General features: G+C 46.4%; 1 protein-coding gene across 1 annotated transcript; it reads right to left on the reverse strand.

Moving 5' to 3' along the window:
- Positions 1 to 899: 899 nt before the first annotated feature.
- On the reverse strand, positions 900 to 26,475 carry LOC119197352 (exostosin-1a-like). Its single transcript, XM_037453574.2, has 11 exons — positions 24,567 to 26,475; positions 9,270 to 9,363; positions 7,107 to 7,214; positions 6,736 to 6,855; positions 5,721 to 5,853; positions 5,010 to 5,128; positions 4,239 to 4,334; positions 3,790 to 3,879; positions 3,492 to 3,652; positions 3,216 to 3,387; positions 900 to 2,766 (listed from the first exon to the last, which is right to left on the reverse strand). The coding sequence occupies exons 1-11, from the start codon at positions 25,514 to 25,516 to the stop codon at positions 2,581 to 2,583; spliced, it is 2,229 nt and encodes a 742-aa protein (XP_037309471.2). The 5' UTR covers positions 25,517 to 26,475; the 3' UTR covers positions 900 to 2,580.
- Positions 26,476 to 26,504: the final 29 nt, after the last annotated feature.

Raw genomic sequence — 26,504 nt, forward strand, 5'->3', positions numbered from 1 at the left:
GATTGTCTTGACAATGTCTACATGCCTAAATGCACTGAGTTGCCGCCATGTGATTGGCTGCTTAGAAATTAAGTGTTAACGAACAGTTGGACAGGTGTACCTAATAAAGTGGCCGGTGAGATGTGTTTTAGGGGTTTCTCTCTTGTAGCTGGAGCCGTGTTGGCAGCTCTCACGCACCATGGGATCGTCCTGGATAGATGCTGTTATTTATGCAGTGTGTCTAAAGCGATGGTCCTCACACAGATTTATTTAAACACAGCAGTTTCTTGGCATAGGATAAGGAGTGCATGCACACGCACAGCCAAAGGTATTATTTAGTTTCCCTCCCACTCCCTCAGAAGGAACACTGCATAAACCCCAACATGCAAAACATGTTTGGGGATGCCTGAGGATGGGTTGCCAGTCATAGAGGACGAGGGATCACAATATAAGTCTATTGAAGCGCAGCTTTGTAATATGTAGTTCAAATACCAGACATTATGAAATGATGAGACAATAAATATTCAAAAGAAAGGCAATTCATATCAAACATTTTATTAATTGGTTTTGTTTTTATAAAATTCTTTTACAAAACTGATTCATTTCCCCCCTCCCCCACATCTTTCCATTTTACTTTCTATAAAATTAGGTCTGCGGTTACAGAAGAGGGGAAGGAAGCAGGCAGAGATTCAGTCGGGACTCAATCCTGTCTGATAAATACTGTGTGTGATCGAATGAAGTGTCCTTCAACGCATTACCCTACTCATGACAAGTGATACAAGGCAGTACGTGTAAAAACTGAAGAAAAAGTTCCTACAACAGAAAAGGCGGGAATGTCATCATCCGATGTGTGGTGAGGAGTCTCAGTAGCATTCCAGTGTTGAACAAAATCATTTAGGGAGCCATTATGTGTCACTAGATATCGATAAAGAAAACAATGAACTATGAAATGAAAACAGGGACGTGTTTCTTGCACAAGGCAGATGGGGAAAAAAATGAAATAAAAAAAACAAAACAAGCGCATTTCTTCTGAAGGCACATCAATATATAACCCTCTGGCCCCGTGAGACAACACAAAGGAGGAGAAGAGATATCATCTTAAATATTGCACCAAGTTCATTTCTGAAATATGGTTCCATTGTGGCCATATTGGGCTCGCTCCATAGCTCGGTTTAGTAATACCAGGATTGTTTTGTTTGCTTCCAAGATGTGAAAAAAAAGACCATACAGCACCTTTCTTTCCCAAACACACAGCCCATTGAACATTAAACCAACACTTTTCAGTCAATAAACCTTGGGATCCATGTGAAAAAATTAAAATATTTTCAGACTATTGCATTTCCACATTTGCAGTTAATTAGATACAATTATTAGATTGAGAAAAACAAAGCAAATGATCAAGTTGCCATTTATAAATATAAACATGGAACCAACTTTCATGTCCTCAATGATAAAATGCCTTTATGGCTTTAAGCCCAGGAGCGCATTGCCCCCCTCTCAATCTCAGAGATGAAGGACTACAACAAATGAACAACTTGGAGCCTTTCTGCAAATGTCCTCCCTGTGCCTTTTAACAGTATCACAATTGGTGGGGAAATTCTTGCGCCAATGTGTTAAAGAAGAAATTAAAGTAGGGGAGTTAGTACGATGCAAACACTGAGGCTGAAAGCTCAAGTCAGAGGACGACATAAATTTAGTCAAGGCATGAAGACGATAACAAATCTCATCTGCTGACCGAGCCCAAAACAACCACAGTGGTTCCTTTTCCAAACAGACCCTGGGCTGGAGGAGAAGGCTCAGCCCCCCCTAAACCAAGGCAACTCGTGTGATCGTCGTCCGTCCCTTAGGCCAGCACATACTTTGAAAAAATAGTGAAGAATGGCACGTAATGATTATTTTGTTTGCCAATTGAATACAAAGAAGCCTTCATTTTAGTTTGGCAAGGAATCAAGAACAATGCTGACATGAAGAATTTACTAGAACCATTATTCCATCAATTATACAGGCAGAGAGAGAATTTGAGAGAACAAAAACACAACGACTTTCCCGCACTCCAGACCCATATGCCATTAGATAAACTCGAGGCACTGTGAACATCAAATAATTGATCAGAACTCATTTACCTGGTTGAGGGGGATGGGGTCATCATTCCTCTCTCTGACCACCTGCTATTGGTTTTAATGAAGACGAAACAGGGGGAGAAGTGCTGGCCATTCATTCACCGTGTACAAAACAATCGTCACAATCAGCAATAATATTCCATCAGAGAGACTTTCAGTGACCTGCGTGCACAGAGCAGCACAAACAGCACAGAGATGAGCGCGGCATCCGTTGTGTGACCCCGCCCCCTTGCACATTACAGAAAGGGCAGAAATGGACACAACGGAGCGCACCGATGCGTGTGGTTCCTACACATCTGTTCCAGTTTCCGGTCCTCCTTGCCCTCTGCGGGAGGGGGGGGGGGGGGCCCATGTGCTTCTTCACTGATCCACCCATGCAACCGTGGAGAGGCTCCGCCTTTCTCTTTTGTCACTGCCCCCTTGCCCAGTCTGCGCCGTGTTCAGAGAGCCGGGAGAGGGGCAGGGGGGGGCTTCGGAGGGGTTATAGTCTCTCAATGTCCCGATACTTCTTCCGCAGTATGGACACCTGGTCTTTAAACAGTACTGGGTCCAGCCTCATCTGAGAATGGACGAGGGGCATGGTGCCAAACCAGCTGGCAAACTTGTTCATACAAGTCTGACGCTGGGCAAAATGGTCCGGGTCAGCCCAGCGAGACGCCCGAGAGCTCTGGAGAAGGAGGGGGCGTGAGAAGGAGAGAGAGAGAGAGAGAGAGAGAGAGAGAGAGAGAGAGAGAGAGAGAGAGAGAGAGGGGAAGAGAAATAGAAAAAATAATGAATAATGCATTAAATCAAAGGCCATATTGCAAAAAAAATAAAAATAAATTTGTGTTCACAAATAACCGGCAATCAGTTTTAACAGCTAAGACTATTAAGCTTTAAGCTTCTACAGTGATCAGGAAAGGCCCCCTTTGTTCAGCACTGACATCAATGTGCAGTTTAGAGAAGCAACCAGCATTTGTGAAAAAGAAACCTTGCGGGATTTCTACTGTACAGCAAAGAAGGTCCTCCTTGTTTAAATGAGCAACATGTGCCATCAGTAATGCCAAACAGGGCCTGTTCTACCTTCAGGCATAACGTATAATTAACTAGTGTCGCAAGACAGATATTCTGCCTCACCTGTCCCATCATGGTCTCCTTGTATTGTTTCTTCTGGGTGACCTTGATGGGTGGTAGTTTGGACACAGAGGACACCAGGAAATTCATCAGGATGTCCTCGCAGTTTGACATCTGGTCCACCATGTTCTTCAGACTGGCGGGAAGGTAGGTAGTGTACAAGTAGTGGTAGTATCTAAGGGTCAACATAAAAGGAGAGAGAAAAGTGTTAGTGCTGCACTCAACTGGAACCGAATGGCAGAGGAGCGTGAAGTGAAACACGTTAAAGAGCGGCAGTACTTGTGATAGACGGCGGCCCCGGTCAGCACCATGGAGTAGTCGTTGGTCCATTTGGAAGTGTAGCCCCACCGCTCCTTGTTGCCATCCCAGAAGTGGCTGCGTGCCGGGTAACCGACGATGCGGTCTGGGAAACTAAGCCACACCGTGAAGGCAAAGTCCACCTGGAACGAGTTCAGAGAGGAACAAAGACACATGAGAACCACACATACAGTGCATCCAAGCAATACGTTATAGTGACTCATCAATTAGTAACATGGACTTCTGGAGGGTGTTCCCTGGATTAAACTGGCAGTCTGACCTCTGTGGTGGAGAGCACGGTGTCCTCGTCCAGACTCAGTACGGCATCGGTGGGGATTGTGTCGTAGGGCAGGAAGCGACTGCTTATCACCTGGCATGATTTGCAAAATACAGACGCTGAAGCAAATTGGGACAAGTTGTTGAAAGGAACGTTTATCACCATGGACCTCGAAGACAACAAGCAGCGGATAAACGGGGTCCATCTGCCTGACAAGCAGTGCTACCACTGGCTCAATGTCCTCCATTAGCGGCGGAGCCACGTCGCATACGCCACGCAAGCTGACCTCACACCAACAAGGGCCCAAACTCAGCACTTCACTAATCTTACATCTTGATAAGTTCATCAAAGAATCTTGATTTATTCGATCATTTTCAACTGAAAGGCTTTGGGTGTTGAATACGAGTTGGTGAGTGAAAGACGTGTTTCGGGCTTTGTTGTCATTTCTCTACCTTGTTTTCTCCTTCTATAACAATGACAGGAACTGAGGTTACGGGCCAGCGGTGCTTGGCAGGAAGAGGTTTGTCACAGTTCCACAGAACGATCACCTGCACAAAAGGGGGAAATAGGTCAATATTAGTCATCACAACATTAGTCATCACAACATGTACCATGTTAGTACACCCAATGGGAGCTACGTTTAAAATAGGGCATTAAATGCTTGACAATCCATCTCTGGCCTCTAAATAAATGTACAGATCAAACCACCACAATAAGGCATTTTATTTAGTCCCTACTTATGTGCAAGAAATCGTCTTTCTACTGCAGGACTATTTTCAGAAACTGTCACACCGCCCACGGCTCTATGACAGCGACAAACCATCGCCGTTGATGTTAGAACAAAAAGGCGCTGCCATCTTCATGCTGGCCGTGCAGTTTTAAATCCGCATTGCTAAACGCCGGGGTGCATAGTTATAAACCACATATAAACCACTGCTCTACAACGTAAAAGAGACTTTGTAGTTGAATTTCAAATGTAATATTTTAAAAAGTACCTATAAAGTATGAATTCACTGAAAAATGACTCCTAGTGTCACTATAGTATCTTTAGAGTGGGTGTAATGGATTTTGGTTCCCTTCATTTCCTGAATGAAAAGGTAAAAAAAAAAAAGAAAAGCACCAGACCTTTTTTAACAACTTAACGCCATTCTCCTCACCGGACGAATGTGCTCCATCACATGACCACAACCGAGTGAGCAGAGCTGTGTGTGGGTCTTAATTACCTGAGCACAGTACTGGGACTTGGCCACAGCCACGAGGAGCTTCATGACCGGCTGGGACTGGGAGACTAGTGGGCTGACCACGTGAACGATTGCCGTGAACTTGGTATACGGCTTAACACCTGAGAAGAGGGGGGGGGAAAACACAGTGATCAGGTTTCAAACACGAGAAAGACCTTCTGATCCACTCACATCGCTGCATCACTCCAGAGACCACAACCGAACCCCCCCCGCTGGTTGTATGTCATCACAGTCGTTTGGCATCAGTAATTCCTGTTTGATCAAATTCTACTCTGTGCAGTTCACACATTTTAAACCAAACGGCGCAAAGTAGAATTTGGTCTGTGAGTGATACCTCTTTGATAGCTTAGGAGTCTCTTAGTTGGAGATTGTTTACTCGCCACATACAGTGCAGCTGAACAGTTCTAATTGGACTGGTAAAGGAAAAGGTGCTGCTGGAGCAAATCGCAACAATAAGCCCCCAAGTCGAGCCAATTAACCGCGCACAAATAACATAGCAGGTCTAATTGGTGAGCTTCTGAGGTGAATCGGGAATTAATAAGGAGAAACTTCATAACATGACAAGAATCTACTCAACAGCTGTCGCGCGCCAGCCGTTCTGTCCCCCAATGCAAATCAGTCCATTGAAGTCTAATAAGCGCCATGAGCGGGGTTTTCTCAGCATACAGAATTATGCACGAGCAGTCGACTGACCGAGCTTGGCGTAGTAGAAGGGGAAGTCTCCCAGGTACGTCGAGTACTGGGGCAGCGTGAAGAGGCCTCCAGGCAGACTGTTCCACATAAGGTTACTCCTCGAGGTGTGCCGCAGTACCCGGTCCTGGATGATCTGCGTGGACAGAACAGCGGAGGAGAGTCACATTTCGGTGTTCTGTAGAGCGGTCACCTGATTGCAGTGGATAAATGACAGATGAGTGTCAATCAAAATGTTGTTGTTAGTTTGAACCAATAGCACGGACAACGTAGCGGCTCCTCAGTGCGCGAAGCAACGTCAAAGGAATGAAACATTGAGCATTCTCCAAAGCATGGGGTAGCTGTTGGTAATAATCTGAAGCCAAAGCACGGACATCTCGGCGGCCTCGTATGGCCGACGTGTTTCGGAGCAGGGTTCAAATACTGAGGGTGTAAACAGATCGAAGATCAGCTTCTTCAGGGTGCAACTTTACCCTGCTGACCGAGGAGATCCCAGCCCTGCCTTCTAGTGTGCCGACTTCCTACCTCTAGGGACGAGGCCTCTGTAACACTATCTGAGGACAGCAACTAATGGACAACAACAAGACACGTATGGATGTCACTGAAAAATAGCTTATTCCTTTTCCTGTTATAGTAAAGACTTACTAAACAAAATTAACATCAGCTAGAAACATAATTCAGATACACTTTCTTCTCATTCATTTTGCAAGATAACCAGCTTTAAAAGAAAAAAATCAACAATGGATCGATGTCATATTCTGATTTGTATGCTCGCGAGTATTTGTGTGCAATTAAGCTTTGTTGTTTACCAACAGCTGAGAAAAGCAGAATCCCAGAAGCAACATCTTACATTTCCACAAAACAGATGGTACTGTAGTGACACCTGATTTGAAGGCTGTAAATAAATAACAATTTACACAACAAAGAATGACAAAAAAGCTATTTATATATGTGCAATTGTATTTTATGAACAAACGTGTGTGTGTGTGTGTGTGTGTGTGTGTGTGTGTGTGTGTACCTCCAGGGTGGTCAGTACTATCTTCTCCACAGAGTTGAAATAAGCCTCCCAGAGGAACTGGGTCTGGTGCCTCAGAGACAGGATTCTATCCTGGTGAATGGAGCGCACTGTTGAGGGGATCTGCCAAAGTCAGAAACACACATATGAGCACATTTACCCCGTATCGAACCAAAGCAAAGTGACTGTGGTCCTGGGGAAGGACACATCAGGACAATTTAGAAAAGTATATATTTTTAAGAGGGGGAACAGCAGTGCACAGGGATTGTTTAGTCTTTTCTTCATTGTAAAACTCTGACATGGAAAGCGTTCATTTTCTACCTTTGGGATTCCACAGTAGGTTGAGGGGGTGGGGGGAGGGGTAATGTATCTACCTGTAATAACAGCCTTTCGTCACCAATCACGGCTGCCGTATTCCAGTCGATGATCTCTGAGAAGGGCAGCTCCCAGCCGTTACTCAACATCACCGGCACACAAGCTGCCTGTAACACACACACACACACACACACACACACACACACACACACACATGTTCGTTAATGAGATTCATTTTCGGAGGAAAGCTGCTTTGCGGAATGTACTGTGATGCTCACAGTTGTGGTAAAGATACAAACATACACAAGCTAGAAATAATGAACAAATGTTTATATAATAAAAAATACGACAAACGTCACATGGAAGGTAGTACGGCTCCATAGACGATAATTATGTTAATTCGAAAGGATGATACACTCCAAAACATACTTGAATATTCAACCATTTGAAAGATTCATGAAATTGCACTGAAGTGTGTATCTATGTTTAAGAGTCCATGAGAATGTGTGTGGAAATGTAAATGTAAGTCTGCGTGTGTTTGTGCGAGAGTTGAATAGTGCAGCGTCCTGCCTGCAGTGTCCGGCCCTATAAATCAATAAAGCTCAGCGGGGTACCGTTCACCGATTGGCCCCGATCGCTCACGACACGCACGCCCAGCCACGAGCGCGCGCTGCATTGGCGCGCTGCTCAGCTCCTCCAATCCCCTCCGTGTCATTAGCTAAGGCAGCAATCTGCTGAAACGCTGCCCTGCTTTGGCTACCTATCCGCTCACACACACACACACACACACACACACACACACACGAGAGACTCCTGTAGCTCAATCCTCTCCTAGCTAATCTCTCTCTCTCTCACACACACACACACACACACACACACACCGAAGAGCTTCCTACATTTTTTTAAAACACTCTTGCGTAACATAGAATCTCAGCGGGAATCTGTGACCTGCTCGGCAATTGCGTCGCTCAAGCCGCTGCTCCAGATAAATATGTCATCTCCCCCCCACCGACACAGCTCAAGCTCAACGCCGCTCCCTATCTGGCCCGCTGGAATCCTCGTTGAGCCGATGGAACCAATACCGCACCTGAATATTCAAAGTGTCTGTGGCGAGCGTAAGGCTGAGTGGGCAGACACGGGGACACCTCCGGCTCGCTAGCTGACCTCATGTTGCATGTTGGCTCCACGGCTTCACTCATCAGTTTGCTGGAGACTCCCCACTGGTGTCATTATTTCTCCAATCCAGACAATAGAGAGTCACCGCTCGTCCTTCTACTTGCTCAAAAGTCTGACTATTTCTCTGCTGCTGTTGAGTGACTGGTGCTTACAGAACATATGAACATAACTCAACTGGAAGGAAAATCACGCCATTACTTTGGTTGCTGTGTGCAGATAAGAAAAGGTATTTATGATGCTTTTTCGCTCTTCATCCTTGTTAACAAACGCTGTCTAAACACTGTTTGAAGGTGCACCTCAAGTGGCCTGTAACTGTCAGGATTTTAAATGCAATTGGGTGTGGCAATAGCTCTACAGCCTAAGAGTGGCAAATATGCATATAACGCATGGCATTTTTCGCTCAGTGGAGAGAAGAGAACAAACTCATCCTATAACTATGGTCTGATTGTTACTAAAGAGTGGTCAAAGAAGCACCAACATATTATAGATGGGCTCCATGCCTTCGAGAATCAGGGACACGTGTTGAAGACGGTACCAGAATTGTCAAAGGAGAGGATGTGGATGATGGACTTTTGGAAATAGCCGGACCAGATATGAAAGAACATTGCAAGTGGAAATATGGTCGGAGTCACAGGCAGCTGCATCAACACTGGCTGCATATTAACAAGATGACTGGCAGTGGGTGAAAAGGGGCTACTGGAAGTAACCCGGAACATCACTTTTTCCATTTCCAACCACTGATCAATGGCTTTATTGTTTCCTCTGCACAGCTTCGGGGCTGACGGACTGCAGGGTTTTCTCGGAGCAGCTCAGCTTGTGTTTGGCCATTATTCTAGGCTGCCACAACAAACCTTGCTCACACACACGCGCACTTTCAGCTCCCTTCAATTTAGGGTTGAATTGTGTCCAAAATACTTGAGACAGATTCAGCGCGTTGGCTACAACGGCACAGAAAACTGATCAAACAGCAGGCCTTCTAATCGCGATGTTGCACCCACTGACCCATCCTGTCTTTGTGGAGCGACATCCGTATGTGCGTCACTTACCTGCAAGGCCTCCAGGAAGCGGAAAGAACCCAGTCGTCGTCCTCGGGGTACCAGGCAGAAGGTGGAGTTGTACAGCATCTCTCTGTAGTCATACCTATAGGACAGCAGCAAAGAAGATGGAGCCGTCAGGAACTCGTATGGAGAGAGTAAGGGTCACAGGCGGGAACACTGACCTTCCACCCGTGTATTAGTTCATAAATAAATTAAACGCTTACTTTAGGGACACAGCCAGTACGGGGCCCGGGGTTTCCCAAAAACATTCAAAGCGAAGCGGCAGAGGACAGACGATGGAATACCCGGAAAGCAGCAGAAGTACTCACTTTGATCTCGACTCTCCCCCACCTCCCCCCCCCCCCATCATGTAGATACCTTTTGCCCTCTCACTGGCGGCGCATCTCAACATCTCTCCCTGCAGCCAATCTAAGCCTCAGTCAGCACTTGCTTGGATTAGGCAGTTGCTTGGAATTCCTTTGGTGTAGATATATGCGTGCGCGTGGGAGTGCGTCTGTGTTACCTGGTTGTCATGCATTGGTGTCCATTTGAAAAGAGCTGAATTTTTGCACATTTTATTTCTCAGTTCACTACTTGTAAACAGGCAGCACTGCAAATTTGTGCTTGCACGTAAAATAACTTGTTACCACATCTGATGGTATACAATTATTAGATAGCTTGCAAACACAGCGAGTGTGTGCCACAAGCCGCTTTTTCAACACTTTCCTTAATACGTTGTGTCATCATTTTGGTTTGTGTGACGCAGAAACTAGGATGGATTTTCATGGGGGGGGAAGGGTGCAGCATGTGCAAAGCAAGAACACAGGGATACGCAATTGATGCAGCTCCCCCACTTAGTACAATATGCGGTACAACACTGTTCCATGCTACGCCTCATGTGCAATGATCTGAAACACATTCTTCTCATCTACGTGTCTGGGAAGTATCCACCTCCACCGAGAGAAGCTCAATTTTAACCCCAATGTTTAAAGAGATTACCGCGGGCACAAGGCAAATTCCAATCAATTCACCCGCTGCTGAAAAGCAAGCGAGATTTGGGTTCCCATGCGAACAAGTGGTTCCATCTATAGCTGCCGTCATTCAGGAGGGATCGCAGAATGCCAAGCCAGCTGGATATCAGGTCCTCAATAGCTTTCAAAACAAATAGCCGGTCTGCATGATTACACACAGGGAAACAACGCTGACGCACTCAAACACCACTCCGGAGGTGTTTTGGCAGCACAGGGCAGTTGGAACCAAGAGACCAACCGCGGAAACACATCGACAGCACTGAGAAAAAGCACACTGGTATTTTTTTTCCGATTAGGGCTGTTATGTATTTACAGGCCAACAAGCATTGTTAGTAGACGGATATAGTTGTAACCAATCGGAGACAAGACCAGCCCCCCCCCCCCCCCCACACTGTTCCTTTTGGTCTAGCTTCCAGCTCACTGGACGCTTGCCTGTATAATGTTTTTTGAGGTAAATGGTTGTGTGACTTCTGACTTTTTTTTGGTTGATAAGCGTATCAGTGAGCTTTTCATAACCCTCTTATTCTCTCTGTGGCCTCAAGAGCACATTGTGTCTGGACCCATCAACAGTTCCACGCACACACACCAACCCAAAGTGCTGCTCTTGTTCTCCCTGAGAAACTTAGGGGGAAGTGATGTCAAATATCAACTGCAGTGATTATGTAATATCTATCTGGATAATCCCACTTTAGAAAAAAATCAACAGCCATAAAAAGCATTAAAGCTACAGTTAAGCCTGATGCCATCTTTAGTAATGAACTGTAATGCATCAGAAATCCATTATCCACAAGCACACATTAGCAGGCTGAAGTAAAGAATACCAAAGGTCTGATCCGTGCGTCCATTATTCCATTAAACAAATAATCCCGCTGGAGGCACATAACAACTGACTCCCCCTTTTTCCAGGCCCATAAAACACTAGTGGAAGTGGAAGTCCAAATCTGGAAGCAGCTGGGTGTAAATCTGCCCTCCACTGCGTTTGTCAGTGCAAACTGAGAAGAGGCCAGATGTTCGTCTCCATGCATACCTCCACTCTCTTCTAGTCTTCCAGATGGCTGCCTGTGGGGAGGAGCCGTCTCCCGGTGTGTTACCACATGTCACCAGAGATGTTAAAGGATGAGCGTTCGCAAAAATATCGCCCCCATAAAATCCAGACTGCCGTTGAAAGTGAACACAAGCACGTGGACTAGATGTCAGTGAGGAGGTGTTAGTCATAGCACAGCAGACTCTCATCACAGTATAATTACACCAATGCAGCTCAAGAGTCATTTTTGCCACCTCCCTATCATGACATAGTAACTGCTGCAATGAAGCGCTCTTAAATGACCGTTAAGGATATTATCCATACTAAAAGGACTAACATAGCTACACTAGAGTTAAGCAACAAGCGCTATATGGCACAGCACTATCATGACCTAAAACAAAAAACACACTTGAAAGCTGATCATGAATGAAATACAACCACTTTAAGAAAAGAAAAAAACACTTTGAATCAGATACCCAGGTTTCCCCCCCGAGATTTACAAAATCTGTTTGGTTATTTATCAAGTAGACGCATTCAGAGACCATGTATTCTACTGCAGAGCTGCGCATTCACCGAAGAGTTGACCTCAACCAAATGTTCCGTGCGGATATTTCTTGAGCATGCAGTTGCTCTCCGTTAGAAGTTATTTTACCTTGTGCGAGTTTGTGAGCGCAACATGAGTGGAGCCGAGTGCAATCCTGGTTATGCCGTTCAGAGTATCCGTCAAAGGAAGACCTCCTCCGCCAAATGAGCATTTGTACGTTGATGAGTCATTGCTTGTTACCAATAGATTTCTTGAAGAATTGGTTGTTTTGAATTAAAACCAAATAAAGGTTGATTATAGCAAACAGCCAAATTCTATCAGTTATTTCACTTTGTCTCATTGGTAGGAGCCTTCACCTTCCGTTTTCAATCCTGGAGATGTACAGCCATGCTTCATACAAACCAATTAATTCAAGGATTAATACAAATTAAATCTCATTTTATAATACTGCGAGGAAACCAAATATGATTCACCCAGTATGATTCAGTAAAGGACTAAAAAGAACAACAGGAAGAGAGCTAGATCCAAAAGAAAAAAGATCAACCAGTCTCCTAGCAACAAGATTGGATAGTGTGAAAAATAAATGCATGGCTCACTCTGTCAAGTGCCTGTGGAGACTCTGAAGAACAGCCGTGAGAATGGGTTTCTCTCATAAGCTCCGCGGCGGACCACACACACACACACACACACACACACACATTACACCATACAGTAAGATGAACCAATTCATTGTAAAAGTGAAAATAAACCGAAGCCAGTTAGTGAATCATGATCAAAAGATTAAGCTCTTGGAAAGCTGTGCCGTGCACGTGCACATGCACATGCCTTCCTCTGTACCATGCTGATAGAGGCCTAAGTAGTTTAGTTGAATTAAACATAATGTTCAGTTGAATAATCCAAATAACTGCACTGGTTGTTTTAAAACATTCTGCTTCCCGTGGGTTTGGCAGCCTTCACTCTGCTTGGTCACAGGAAGAATCTTTAACAACTGGGAATTCCCCCCCCCCAAAAAAAAACTTCAGGGGAAAGGAAGAAGGCAACGGTCACCATGGCGCTCTCTCCTGTCCCGCACAGACTTTTCATCTCATTTTCTGCTTCCTCTTCGCAGTCACGTTAAAGCTAAGCAGATGGGCAGTTGGCTGTTGCCGGGACTTTAAGCCAGAGGAATTTCAGCCTGAGAGGCACCGAGGGAAAGTGATGAGAAAAGGAAAAGACGAAAGAAAAATGAATAAATAAGAAGCAGCGGTTGACAATCGCGTGCTGTATCCACACACACACACACACACACACACACAAAGCCTCAGTTCAATCTCGACACGCATCAGAGTGACTTCAATAGCTGAGACGCTGCCAGGACCTCCTGGACCGGGCAGCTTTCTTTCCCCTGACAAGGCGGCGCACAGAGAGCGAGACATGTGCGATGCAGAGTGACAGCCCCAACGAGGGGAAGCCAGCAGGCTTCACTCATGCACATGGAAGAGCATCGGAAATAAATACGTCACATCCAAAAATCACAGGCTGTAGGTACGGGGTGGCGGTAGTTGGCGTCAAGTTCTGCATTTCAGAGGTTGCCAGCTTACACTTACTTAACCGAAGCCATGGAGCTTAAAACGCGCTGTACGAATGAGACACTCCCGTACATTTAAATGGCATAGTTAATCCTGACTGTTTTACTCGCAGCCATGATTGATGGGCAACATTTCTTAAAGCACTGGAGCTAGATAACATTGCCTCTAGCAGGAGGCTAGACAGGAGAAGCTGATGGCAGCAGAGCTTAAGGGAAAAGAACATTATGATGAATGAAAACAAACAACAACAACAACAACTAGAGTTGATTACACGGGCGTGGCTGTGTGATGACACCCACAGGCTGAATGTGGAAAAGTAATCATACTGCCTAACCGCTACAGTCATATTTTTTTCTCTATATGTGAATGGAAATGTATTAGTAAAGACGGGATTTGTGGTGGAATATCCGGTAGTCTTTACATATTTTTATTTACAGGGTCACCTAAAATGAAGTCTACTATAGATCTGCAGTACAGACATCATGGTTATTCATAACGTATAACTAATGACGAAATACATAATTGATTATCTAAATAAACAAGAGGCTCAAGTAAAGTAACTTGAAGAAGTTTATAATCCCTTAATTTCTCTGAACCATAATTGGTGGAAATGCGCAGCAACAACTGGGAAAATGTGCAATTACAAAAAGAAAGAACGAAAAAAGAAAAAAAAGGTTTGTCATCTTGATAAAAGAGTTTACTATAGGACACACAGTACAACTCATTCCAATGAAAGTAGCTAGCTAGATTACCTCAATAAATTACTAAATGTATTGTGGGCCATCCCGTCCCCATCCAAAACCAGTCCAAAATAAAAATTAGCCTGTTGTTAATTTGTTTCATCCAGGATAAATGAAATGATTGGACTATTATTGTGGCAGCCATACACTATATTTCATTCGATTATAGTTGTGCATTTTTACTTAAACAGAAATGTTTTTCAAGATTACAAACCTGACCTTTACGGGTTGACTTTCAGTACGCACGAGTACAGTGTTGTTACTTTACTATAAGAAGTTGGACACTTCACTGACTTCCATCTCCAGCCAACGGATCAGATATGAATAACAAGACTAGAAAAACAAAGCATTCGCTTTTCTCCTCAAGGCTCCATTGGGTCAGGCTTTTTTCTCTGGTTAATGAGTTCAAAGACAGCTTAATAAAACATTTACAGACTCACTGGAGGGGGGTGTCGAGCTCTGACCCCCCCCGGTTAATTCACCTAATTACTAGGCTTCGAATCTCCCATCACAGTTCTTTTTCTTGCTCCCCTCCCCTGCATCCATCCATCTTAAGCCCTCTCTCTTACCAGCAGAACCAAAACCCTTGTAAATCTTTACAAATATCCCTCCCCAAAATGGAGTCACAAGCGCCCCAGTTAAGTTAAAAACATACAGACCAAAACACACAGATTTATCAACTTCCATCAAGGAACGTTTGCTCCATTAACGAGCGGCCTTATTTCCCAGAATCCTTGCGGCGTTTGGAGGGAGCCGCCCACATCTCTAATCAGCTTTCCATTGGCTCGATGAGGTCGATGAGAGGGAAGCTTTGAAGTGCGCTCCGGATACCCAAAGAAAACAGCACTAGGGAGTGTTGGGAGATAATCAAATGACTGCTGGTAATGGAACAGCCATTAGCGCCGAGAATGTCAAGGCGGGGTTGTAAAGGCAACAAAAACATTTCAGTCAGGCAGTTTGGGGGGGGGGGGGGGGGGGGGTCACACTAGTTGACTCCAGTGGGCAGGGAGGGACCTGCGAATGAATGTGAAGTGGTTTGTGTTTGCATTGTGGTGTTTCCAACCACGACACTGGGTCTGAGCGGTGCTTTCGCAGCCCAAGCCCCTCCCCCCCCCCAGGGGAGAAAGGACTCGTCTAGAGCTGACAAACTGGTAAAAAAAAAGCCCACCAAATGGATAAATGACCGAATAAAGGAAAGTCACAGTAAGAGTCTTGAGAGATGTGCCTAACGGGGGCCGGTCTGAGGTGAGCCCAGGTCAGGAATGTCTGATCTGGATGGTGGGAGAGATACAAGGATCTGAGAAGGCGGACAGGAAGAGGGATTGAATGACACAGGAGGTGGAGAGTGAAGCAGAGGGAAACAGAAATACGAGTGATGAACGGATGAGGCCCGCGGCGTGAGAAACCACGGAAACGGGAAGAACAACAGAGGCTTTGCGAATGGAAAAAAAAAAGGGAGGGAACGCAGATGGAAATGACAGGAGCAAAGCAATGGATGAAATGCAATGCTACTGGATGAATGCCTCAGAATTCAGATTAACTGCTCTTTCCTAAAGGTGAAAACTCCTGTCAGCCTCCATCTTCAACGTCAGGACAAAAGAAGAAATCGTTGTGATGTCTCTCCGGATTCACAAAATGGGACGCCGTCACAACTGAATTTTCTGTCAATGCACCATCAAATGGTCCTTCTGAACCGCGTCTGATCTGATCCAATGCATCATGCAGAGAGGGGGATTTAGATAAAGCCCCACTGCTCTGGCCTGGGATTTGATGTGGAGGATTGTTTACGAGTAAAATGGAAATGTGAAGGTGTGCAGGGCCGCGGCTGTATTCACAACATACCGGAAGTGGAAAATAGCCTCACTGAGATGTGATTTATGCTTCTTTGAGCTCACTGAAAACCACCTGAAACCGTTCAAGTGCAACATTTCTTCAGAAGATTAAAGTAGCTCCTGAGGGAAACCAATGTTGAAATAAAACCAAAGCAATTTTTGTTGGACAACAGCTGTTGCTACCAAATATTTTTTTTTTCCACAAACAAAATTGGGGTCGAATGGATATGTCGATATGTGGGGGTCGTGTCAGTGAACCAACCCAAAAAAAAGTAAAACCTGCTGATGACAGAAATTTGCAAATGCACTGGGATGAGAATGGCTTTCAGCCCAAAAAAGGAGCGGCTTCATTCTGCTGCCGAGAGGGTAAATTAGTGTCTCACAAAGTCAAGCCTCCCAAAACAAAGTGTAAACACAGTGTTTTTGCCGTGAAGAGGCAAAAGATGATTACGCTCACAATTAAGAGACCACAGCGAAGAGAAGCCCCGCTGCCTCAGCGACGGAGAAGAGAGATTACAGGGTGCCGGTGGTACTAATGATGATATGGATGGGAGAAAAAAAACTGCAGTTTATCCCAGAGGATACACAACATTGCAGGAACTAGGAGAATGGCGCGTGGCTAAAGCTTTGGCAGTGCACTCCCTTGTGAAAGATGAAGATGGAATGCCTCATTTGGTTCAAATTGCCTGCTCCTGACAAAAAAAAAGAAAAAACATCCTCAAAGTATTGAGACGTGCAAAAAGGCATTCTATTAGGTTTCTATTTCAAGTAGTACATTACCCTTTGGCATTGATGTGCCTACATTTATTTCCTGGTTACTGGGGCAAAGGATTTAAGAATCGACAAGTTGACGAGTACAACGAACATGATCCAATTTCAGCCGCACGTACAAACACCAGACGACCTGCAGGACACGTGACCAGCACTGGCGTCATCGCACAAATGTTTCCTCTACCTATTAGCACACACACACGAGTGTAAAATAAAAAGGTGTCGATGTCACACCCCCCAACACAATTTCCATTTCTTTCTTGTACACAGAACCCCCCCCCCTGCAAAGCTGTAAACTTGAGAGATGAGATACACTGAGGCTTATATTGAACGGAGGGTCGAGCGTCGTCATATGCCACTGCCTGCGACCCCTTAGGTATAAATCCATTTCATAAACCCTCACCCGCTGGTGCAATGAGCCCGTGGGAGGGGGCAAGCTAAACCCGCAATGGAGCCATGATACACCATAGGCAGACACAGGCCATTTTAAAATGTGTTTACAGCAACAAGCAGAGTGTCATCACCAAAAAAAAATATCGGTGGGTGAATATGGTTTTTTGTGGGAACAGAAAATACCGACACGGGACGTTAAATGGGCGATACGGTGTCCCATAAAAGCATCCAAGGTCAGATGGAGGGCAGGGGGAGGACAAGATGGCAATTACTGTAAAACACCTTTTAGAGCCCCGCCTGTTACATATTAGCACCAAGCACAGGGTGCCGAGTTGCAGTTGTTAATGTGCGGACATGCTTTAACCGTCCAGAGGCTGTAAACAGCTGCCAGAGTCAACTTAAGTAATTGTTCATATGCTCGGCTCAATCTACACAACGGAATCAGTTTCCTCATGTTGCATCATCATCATCTTTTTTTTTTTTTTTAGGACAAGCTGACCAGGATGAGCATTTGGACCAAAACAATTATGTTTAATAGGACGGGGTAGCCCTCCGGATGGATGGGAACACATCATCAAGAACCTCCCAATGCTAAAAGGCAAAGCGCAACTCCACTGGGTCTCAGAGAGGAATGTGCTGCATTCCTCCGCGTCCTCTCAGACACTGTGGGCCCGAACAAGGCCTCGCCATCTGTTGAATCCATCCCACGGACAGCAGTGCCACGGGCAGGTAATTAGTTTAAACAGCGGGAAAGATCAAAAGGCAAAACTTCCTGGTCCGCCCTTTGGTTGTGACCTCTCCTCACCTCACTGGGGCTGGGGCAAAAGTGTGTTGCGCTTAGTCGACAAAGCACAACAATTATAGTGGAGACAAGTTCAGTCTGACTTGCACTAACTTGCCAATTTGATTTAACGGTTTTGTGTTTATGGCTAAATTTCCCCATTATCCACCAATTGTACTATTTCGTTGCTTTTCTTCAACATAATGTGGTGGAGTCTAAATGCCACCGTAAAATGAACAGAAGCAGTTAAACAAACGCTGTGAAGAGTTCAGACTATCACATACTGAGGGTTATCGCCATGCGCGCTTGAGCTTCCCTTCTACTGAGAGTGCAGATTAAAGCCCTTATCTGACAAAGTGGAGTCAAAAGAGGACAGCAAGAGAGCATATCTGCGTTCGGTGTGTCTGTGCCAGTTTTATCTGATGAGCCAAGTCAGGACCCGGCCAGCCCCACGACATGGTGGCTGGTCATCTCTCCGTCTATCCGCTGCCAAGTGTTGCTTCACAGTCACCGCCATCCACGGGGGTGACAGTGGTGCCCACCTCAGAGAGTCCCCTCCTCCCTCCAAATCCCAATGTATTATTGTGCATGTGATCCCCCGCCCTCCACTCCAGACAGTTGTGCATGAAATATTAATATGAAAAAAAGATGTCTATTTTGTGGAACAGAGTCTGGGGCGCTTAGAGACGCTGAACATCCGTGTGCTTAGCAGGTCTCTTCTTCGCATCGACCGAGGGATTAAAATCCCACAGGATTTGGGTGGCCTTGATTTTAAAGTGCTGCTTAATTCTGCATGTAGCCCTCATAACATTTTTAATTGTACATGAGGGATAATTGAGTAAGCCGCAGTCAAGCGCAGGGTTTGAAAGCGCTGTGTATCACGCCAACACTGGCTCGACCAAATCATGAGCCGCTCCCGTAAAGTTACATATTTTTCCAGTGGCAAGCTGGATGGTCATCAAATATTAACATGGAATTCATTAATAATTTTACCACAGCCTTTCCTGTCTGCTTTAGTTGTTTTCATATCCGTGGAGGGGACCACAGCATGCCTAAAAAAATATGGGCCTAAGGTGGAAGAACAACAGCAGCTTTAACCGAAACCGCCTGATGTTGGGGGAAAAAAAAAACCTCTAATCAGGCCAAAGTATCAAGGCACCATACAAAAATTGACTTTAGATCAATGAGTTCAAAGGAGTCACTTCAAATTGCGGCCTGTGATTCGTTACCATTCACTTGGTCTACACCCTCAGATCCACGCTGCTCGCTGCCTTCACCCATTGCTCCAGCCCGACTGGATCACATCGGCCAGGGAGCAGAGAACCCGGAGTGTGTGCCGCCTCAATGATGACAGAAATAAAAGCGCAGGGCCGCTCTCGGCGTCTGGCACGTGGACGTGCCTATCCTTATCCCACTCTCGCATTCCAGGCAGGCCACGTCACCTGCACGTCTGCCAAGGCCCGAGACAAACATCATCCTGTCCGGACGGCAGAACGAGGCACACCAGTGGCGCAGCCCTCCGTCCCCAACAAGTAGCCTCAAAAAGAGGTGGAGTAGTGCGGCTGAGGTCCGTTGCAGGAGGTGAAGCAAAGCATTTGAAATTTAAAATCAGAAAAGTAAGAAAGGCCCTTAAAGCACCACCTGAAGTGCACCAGGGTGAAAATGGCTGCATTGATAAAGCTACAAGAAGGCAGATGTCTTATATTAGGCCGTGCCGGGTCGTAAAGAGTCGCTGGCCAAGAGGTGAAGGTCACTGTAGAGAGAGCTACTGCGCAAGCACTGGTCGTAATTATTGAGTGATGACACGTGGACATTGATGGTAATACCCTCTGCTCACCCTGACCCCCCCCTCTAGAAATCCTGGCAGTAATAAATGGGATGGTGAGTGGATTGCATGCTTCTGGGAAAACTGTTCACTTTAGTAGTTTACAGGATTATGGAGACATGTGATGATGCATCCATTAGCACATAACTATATAGGAATATTGAAGTTGTGGGTAAATTATACAGGAAAAACACTAGAAAACATAATGAGTTTATTAAAATCTCTAGTTTTGATGATTCAAATGACATGCGTCCCTTGACCAGAGGTCACCTAAGGTCAAGTGTTGGGAGTGAATATTTTGAGCTTTTAATCAGCAGGTCGGTGTTCACGCAGAAGTCGGGCTCAGCTTGGCTACAGAAATCAATAAAAATGCTGGTTGCGTGATAGTAGTGCCACTCGCTTATCCGCTTTCAGAGTCTCTCTCCGCCAGCTGTGCATCATCCGTGTGCTTTAGCCTTTTACAAAACCGCTTTGGAAAAGGGAAGAACCAACTACAGCCTCATATCGTGTCCTCATACAAAATGAGACACAGAATTCAGGTGTGAAATTCGAAGACAAGTTAAACACAAATTAAACTGACGAAGCCATGTCTCGTAGATACATATTGCTAAAAGAAATCAGCCACTTGGGGGTTTTGTTTGCAGGACCCTCGTGTGCAGCAAGAAGGTCTTCACTGTCATACAGAAAGTGGACGAACAAAACGCGTCTGAAGGGGAAAAGAGAGACCAGCGCTCCCCCTCACCGCTGAAAACCAGCTGGCCGGCACATAAACGGACACTTGCATTCGCTCGCACCAGCAGACAGAGCGCGCACATCCGGAGCAAAAACTGTAACCCCCCCCCCCCACCACGCCACCCTCTCCCGCCGCCCCAGGCAGCTGGTCCGTTTGCTAACTTAGGGCAAACACTGCAGAGCGTTCCGAGAAGGATCGTGTGGTCACATAAATGGAATTTCTAGGCCTGCGTCAACAGAGTGCAATCATATAATCCACGTCCAGAGGTTTGTGGTTAACCAGCCTCCCCTCGGTGTCGGCTGCAGCTTTCAGGGCCGCCTCTCCGCCGAGTCGGAAAGGACTGCAGCTGTTCATGCAAAGGAGATGCAGACAACCGCTGCATCTCAGTTAAAATGACAATAATAAGAGTAAGATAAAAACCATTTTTATCTTTCAGGGCTCCGTCCCAAAAGGCCGACGACAAACCATCGCTCTCATGCGCTGGTTTAAATGATCACCGGACAATGGGGTCTCATAAGGGTACCTTCAACACACAGGTCAGTGCTCTACCCAAAATAAATGCATGATTTTTTTGTAAACCAGGAAGATGGATTTTAACAAACAAGTAAAAGGAAGAATAAATTAATATTTCAACTATAAGCACAAAGACATGTTTTATTGCACAATAACTCAGTGACTCACAGACATCTTTTCAATATAAAGAGCCACGTGGGGCCCCACAGGGCCGTCATTATGTGACTCTGGCCAAACACGGCCTGCAGTCTCAGCAATGTGTGCGGTGAGCAAATAAGCAGCAGCAGCAGCCCGGGGCGTCGCTTTCCAACTCGCTATTCAGCATTTTATGAATCAGATATTCCATCTTTTCAGTGGGTTCTTTTCTATCGTGTTTGTTACAGAGCAAATGACAACGAACTAAAGACTCCAATACAACACAAACCGGTCAAGCAGTGCCCTTTGTAGCTTTTTAGTCAGACATATCACAGTAGACACAACACAGCCGTGCTAAAAGCGTGGTACAAATGTTTGACTTGTTTGATATTTGTACTTTGGTGACCTTTGGAGTGGAATGCAAATACAGCCTTTACCCTCCCTCTCATACACGAATGTAGGTGTCCACAAACATTTGCTTCTTTCATCTGCCACTTTTTTTGGAAAGAAATACGAGAAAAAAAACAGAAAAACACACGCAAATATTCCACTTGAAGTGATTGTGCAGGAACTCACAGATTGAGCAAACCCCTCCTACTCCCAATTATCGTTCTCCCGAGCGCTGCCTCCAGTTGGCCAGCAGCCCTGTGCCAGGGTCTTTGGCCAATGCCAAGGATTAAAACCCCGCGATGCTATAAATACACTGAGCAGACCAGCACCCAGCCAGCTTCTGCACTCACCTCGTTACTGCTGGATGGCCGGCACGGCCTCTCCTCCGTTCTCTGCTCCGATCCCATGTTTTTACTTTGTCTGACTCGCGGCCCTTTTCCCTCGTCTTCCCGTCCCCCTCTTTCCACCTCACTTTGAGCTGGCCTCCCACTCCTCCGCGTCCCTCCCGCACCCCTCGGCTCCCACTCCATCCATCTTGCACTCTCTCGCTTGGCAGGGCCTCTTAATTGGAAACAAGCTGTGAAGGAGCTTTCAGTTTGAGGTTAAAATTGCATCTGACCTGCCTCCTGCTGGGACTTTTCTGCTCTCCTTTGGCTGCTTACAGACTTGTACACAGTGAGGCTGAGTGCAGATGTATGAAAGGAGTCTGATAAACAAGTAGGCAAAAAAAGAAGGAAAAGTTGGCTTGGGGGGGGGGGGGGGGGACATTGCACAAGCCAGGTGGAGACCTGCAGTAGTTGACTTGAAATCATGTGTTGTCCTCCAACAACATGCTCCATCAATCCAGATAAAGTGTGATATGTAAAAAAGGAACATGGACATAGTTTAGAAACATTTTTGCCACATACCAGACAGAAAAATAAATACTGGCTCTTGCTATGGCCCTTTAGGTTTAGTTGGTTGTTTTCTGCAACATCGGCTACATGCCACCCCGCCCTGCACATCCAACCCTTTAGCTCTCCAAAAGATCATGCTTTCTCAAGATTAGATAATAGGGTTTTACAAATATAATGAAATAAGCAAAAATACACTAGAATTCCAACCAAACCAAATCAGCCGTCCTGTGGAAGGCAATGTTCAAATCTAACAGATGGTTTTCCTTCAAACAGACCACACATGTGCACACACAGCATGTCAAAAAAACCACACACATTCCAAGCCAATATCTGGAAAATAGAGTCTCCGCACACAAAAATGACACGGCAATTGTAATGAGAGGCTGCGTTCAGTCGGTCACAACATCCTTGTTGTCAGTGGGAGAGGATAAGAGGGATTTGTGGCACAAAGGGCCATGGCCAGGCACAGAAACGATTACTTTCACCCAGTTGGACCACAGACTGTACGGTCTGACCCTTGGGGCTGTATGACAGGACAACACAACTCACGCATCCAGAGCCCGGTACTACCAACAGTACTTGTGCATTAGAGGGAAACGTTGGCTAAATCTGAAGCTACATTTCGGATCTCCAGAAACGTTGCTCTTTAAATGAAAAGACTCTGTTGAGTATCCACTCTATTGTAGGCTGTATTCTATCATGTTGATGCCACCTCACTCTTGAATGACTGAGATTGAAATTCAGATTGTGCCGATAATGCGAGCAGGATCTGATCACTGAGTGAAATGTGTTGCAGCACGGCTTGGATACGTTTTCACATTCTGGGACACACAGAGCCAGTTTCTATGCTACTTCCTCACAGGAGGATTAAAGTTTCCTCTGGGTTATGACTTTGATGCCACCCGCCTCACTGTGTGAAATCCCACCCTGGCAGCCAGCTAGGTAGAGAGAGGGATCAGATAGCTCGTCAACCTCCCACTTAATCCGATGTCACACAGGAGGAAAATCCCCCCCCCCCAAATTAAAAACACAGAACCAGTTGACGTTTTAGAGTCCCGATTGCAACGGGGCCCCAAGCAACAGAAGGGTCAAGGAGGACCCAAGTGTTGGAGGCCATGGCATTCCTGGCTCACGGTGTTGGGTTTGTTTGGGAAATGACTGAGCAAACAGGGGCCAGAGTGGCTTCCCCTCGCTGGCACCAGCGCTTTGTCCCCACTAATCCATTCCAGAGAGCCACGGTCAAACACCCAGAGCCACACAGTCACCAGAAACAACACAGCACAGCCTGGGGGGGGGGGGGGGGTGAGGGGGACACAAAATGAATCCCATCAGCCAACACAGGGAGATAGGCGCCAGTTTGCTTGTTGCATTCGGGCACAGAAAACCGGGTGGCTCAACTGTAGAACCGGGCGATGAGCAGGGAGAAGCCTTCTGAGGTGATGGAGCTGTGCATATTTTGCGTGTCCTTTTTCTGACATTTTAAAAGTTTGTGCAAAATAGCCATAAGCTATCTGTGAGCATCACGATAACAGAGTGTCTGCAATTTTCCTATTGACATTTTCTGTCAGAGAGGACTCGTAACACGCCGACAGGCAGGGAGGTGGAAATGTCGAGAAGCAGATTTACTCGCTGCGGGATGGCAGGCTGTCGACAGATGCAGACATCACTTGAATTACCTGAATACCGGGGCTGACCTTTAGGAAAATGTTCTCATCTGTGCCTCGTCATGTGTAATTTGAGAAAGTCATGTGATAGGATGACAAATGAAAAACCAACTTTTGACAGTCCTCCGACAGAGTTGCATTTATAGCCAATAGTCTCCCTCGTAACACTGTGGAAAGCATAGTGAAAAAGTATGTGCATGACATACCAGACTTTATGCACCGGGCCTATACAGATGTAAACAAAAACAAGCTATTACAACAGCAATACGCGATCCAAAAAGTGAGAAAAACCCACTGGTGTATGCAAATGGTGGGACACGGCTGTGTGGTTTTACTGTGGCATCAGATGGTTACCGTGCCCACTTCAACTCTAAGGTCCAATCAGAGAAGGAAAAAAATGTGTCAAAAACCATTAAGACCAGATGACTGAGACACTCTTGCTGTGAAATAAACCAATAGTACTTACTTGTCATACTCTGTGTTGTCTTTATCACAGCGTGCATCTTTGTGCTTCTGCCAGTCCTTCCCATGCTTACAGGTGGTAAGGAGGACCACGTCCTCCGAGTTATGGACGTGATATAATGCATTCCGAGTGTCTGAACCGATTCCTGTTAGGTACCGCTTCCCCTTGAAAACGAGCATGTACTTCCTGTAAGGGGGGATCGTGTTATGTTTCAAGTAGCCCCTCTCCCCTCCGGTCCTGGGGTGTTCTTTGGAGAACAGAGGGATCGAAACGTCGAAGCCGGGCCTAAAGTTCTCGGTGCTGATGCTGGCCTTGGCCAGCATGGCGAGGCCGATGTCAAGGCCGAGGTCTTCTGTGTAGTCCGGCCAGGTGCCAGAGTACAGGTTGAAGATGATGTGGTTTCTGCCCCCATTCCACTGATGAAGGCTCTGGACTTTAGCTTTCAGGTTGTGCACGTATTGGGGTGAAAGCTGGTCCCGGTCCAGGGTGTCCAAGCTCAGGACAAACAGGCACGCCTGTCCCGGGTCGGGTGTGTAGAACATGGATCCCTCAATAGAGGACAAGATGTTCTGATAGCTCTCCGACATCTTTTCTCCTTTCTGCTGGGGGTAGACGTAAACTTTAAATCCATTCTTCTCGCACAGGGAGAAATTAAAGCAGGAGTCCATTCTGCAGCGCTTCCCACCGTAAAGCCCCGAGTTCGCGTCCCTCTTGTGTCTGGGAGACATGTGTTCATTGGGGTCGTCGCTCCAGTCGTGCTCCCAGCGCCTGAAAGGCTGCAGGGAGCCCGGGAAGTGACGCCACCGCGCCCCGGGACGATAACCGGCGACGCTGCGGTCATCACGCCGGCTGGGACCCCGGGCCAGCGGGACTTGTATCCCCCCAAAACAAAACACCAGAATGAGACACGCGCCGGCGGAGAACAGAGTTAAGTAGCGTTTTTTGGCCTGCATGTGTCCTACGAACGGAGATAAGATGTCTGGCGATAAATCCGAGGCGTCTGCAGGTTTTGGTTTCACCACCTCCTGCGGGAGCGCTCCGCCATCTTCCCACGGGCTGCAACGGCTGTGCGCTCGCTTCTCCCACCTTCTGCTTCAGATGCCTTTCACAAGTCCGGGAACTGATCCAAAGCATGTGGGCGATTTATGGTGTTTGTCCGCCTCGCCCCCTCGTCAATAGTTGAGACTAACGAACTGGCAGTTTCTCCTTTCACGAGCGCGACTGGATCCACTTAGAGATGGGGATCTAACGTGAAAGTGGCACCCCACGGTCCTTTGTATAACATCACCTAGACTTTGCTCACAGAGCCACGGTGTTTATGTTTGGGTTCTATGGTGAACGAGAACCACATTGCACACACTCGCTAAGTCGCTAACTTCTGAGATAATGTTACGACTGCAGTGTGCGCGCGACTTGTTGCCGAGGCAGCTTTAACTATTGTCCCTTCTGGAGATTAGCAACCAAGCGGGCAGCGCAGACCCAAACGTTCAACATACCCGGCTCGAGACAAACTGCACGGTTCTTCAACGCGATGACGGGTAACAAAACACCATTAGGAGTGTTCGCACAAACCTGTACAGCTCAATCCTCCCGATTTAGCTAGCTAGCTAGCAAGCGAACAGTGGGGCTAATTTCTGAAAACATTCCCAGTTAGCCGGTTAGCTAAGCGGTTGTATCAAAATAGCGTTAACGCTGGTTGGAAGTAAAGTCAGGCGGGCACTCTGTCTCCTTCCTCTCGAACAAGGTTTCTTCATTCGTCCACAGCGTGTTCTCCCACTCTTCCCACGAAGCCGACGGGTTATTGTCTCCCGTAGTACGCGGTGTTCAGGTGGTGTCTCGCACAAACACAGAAAACAAGCGCTACTGTGGGGCGCAGGACAGCGGTCCCAGCAGAGCCGAGTGCTGATGATGATGTGACGTTCTTCTTCTACGGCGCTAGGT

Source organism: Pungitius pungitius, chromosome 11 (assembly GCF_949316345.1).
Source record: "Pungitius pungitius chromosome 11, fPunPun2.1, whole genome shotgun sequence".
Classification (NCBI taxonomy): Eukaryota; Metazoa; Chordata; class Actinopteri; order Perciformes; family Gasterosteidae; genus Pungitius; species Pungitius pungitius.

Excerpts from the sequence above, each read along its gene's own strand:
- LOC119197352 (XM_037453574.2), bottom strand. The coding sequence starts at position 25,516 with ATGCAGGCCAAAAAACGCTACTTAACTCTGTTCTCCGCCGGCGCGTGT. Across the intron at positions 5,129-5,720 it reads CTTCTACTACGCCAAGCTCG|GTGTTAAGCCGTATACCAAG; the intron begins GTCAGTCGACTG and ends CCCTCTTCTCAG. Across the intron at positions 3,880-4,238 it reads TTATAGAAGGAGAAAACAAG|GTGATAAGCAGTCGCTTCCT; the intron begins GTAGAGAAATGA and ends AAATCATGCCAG.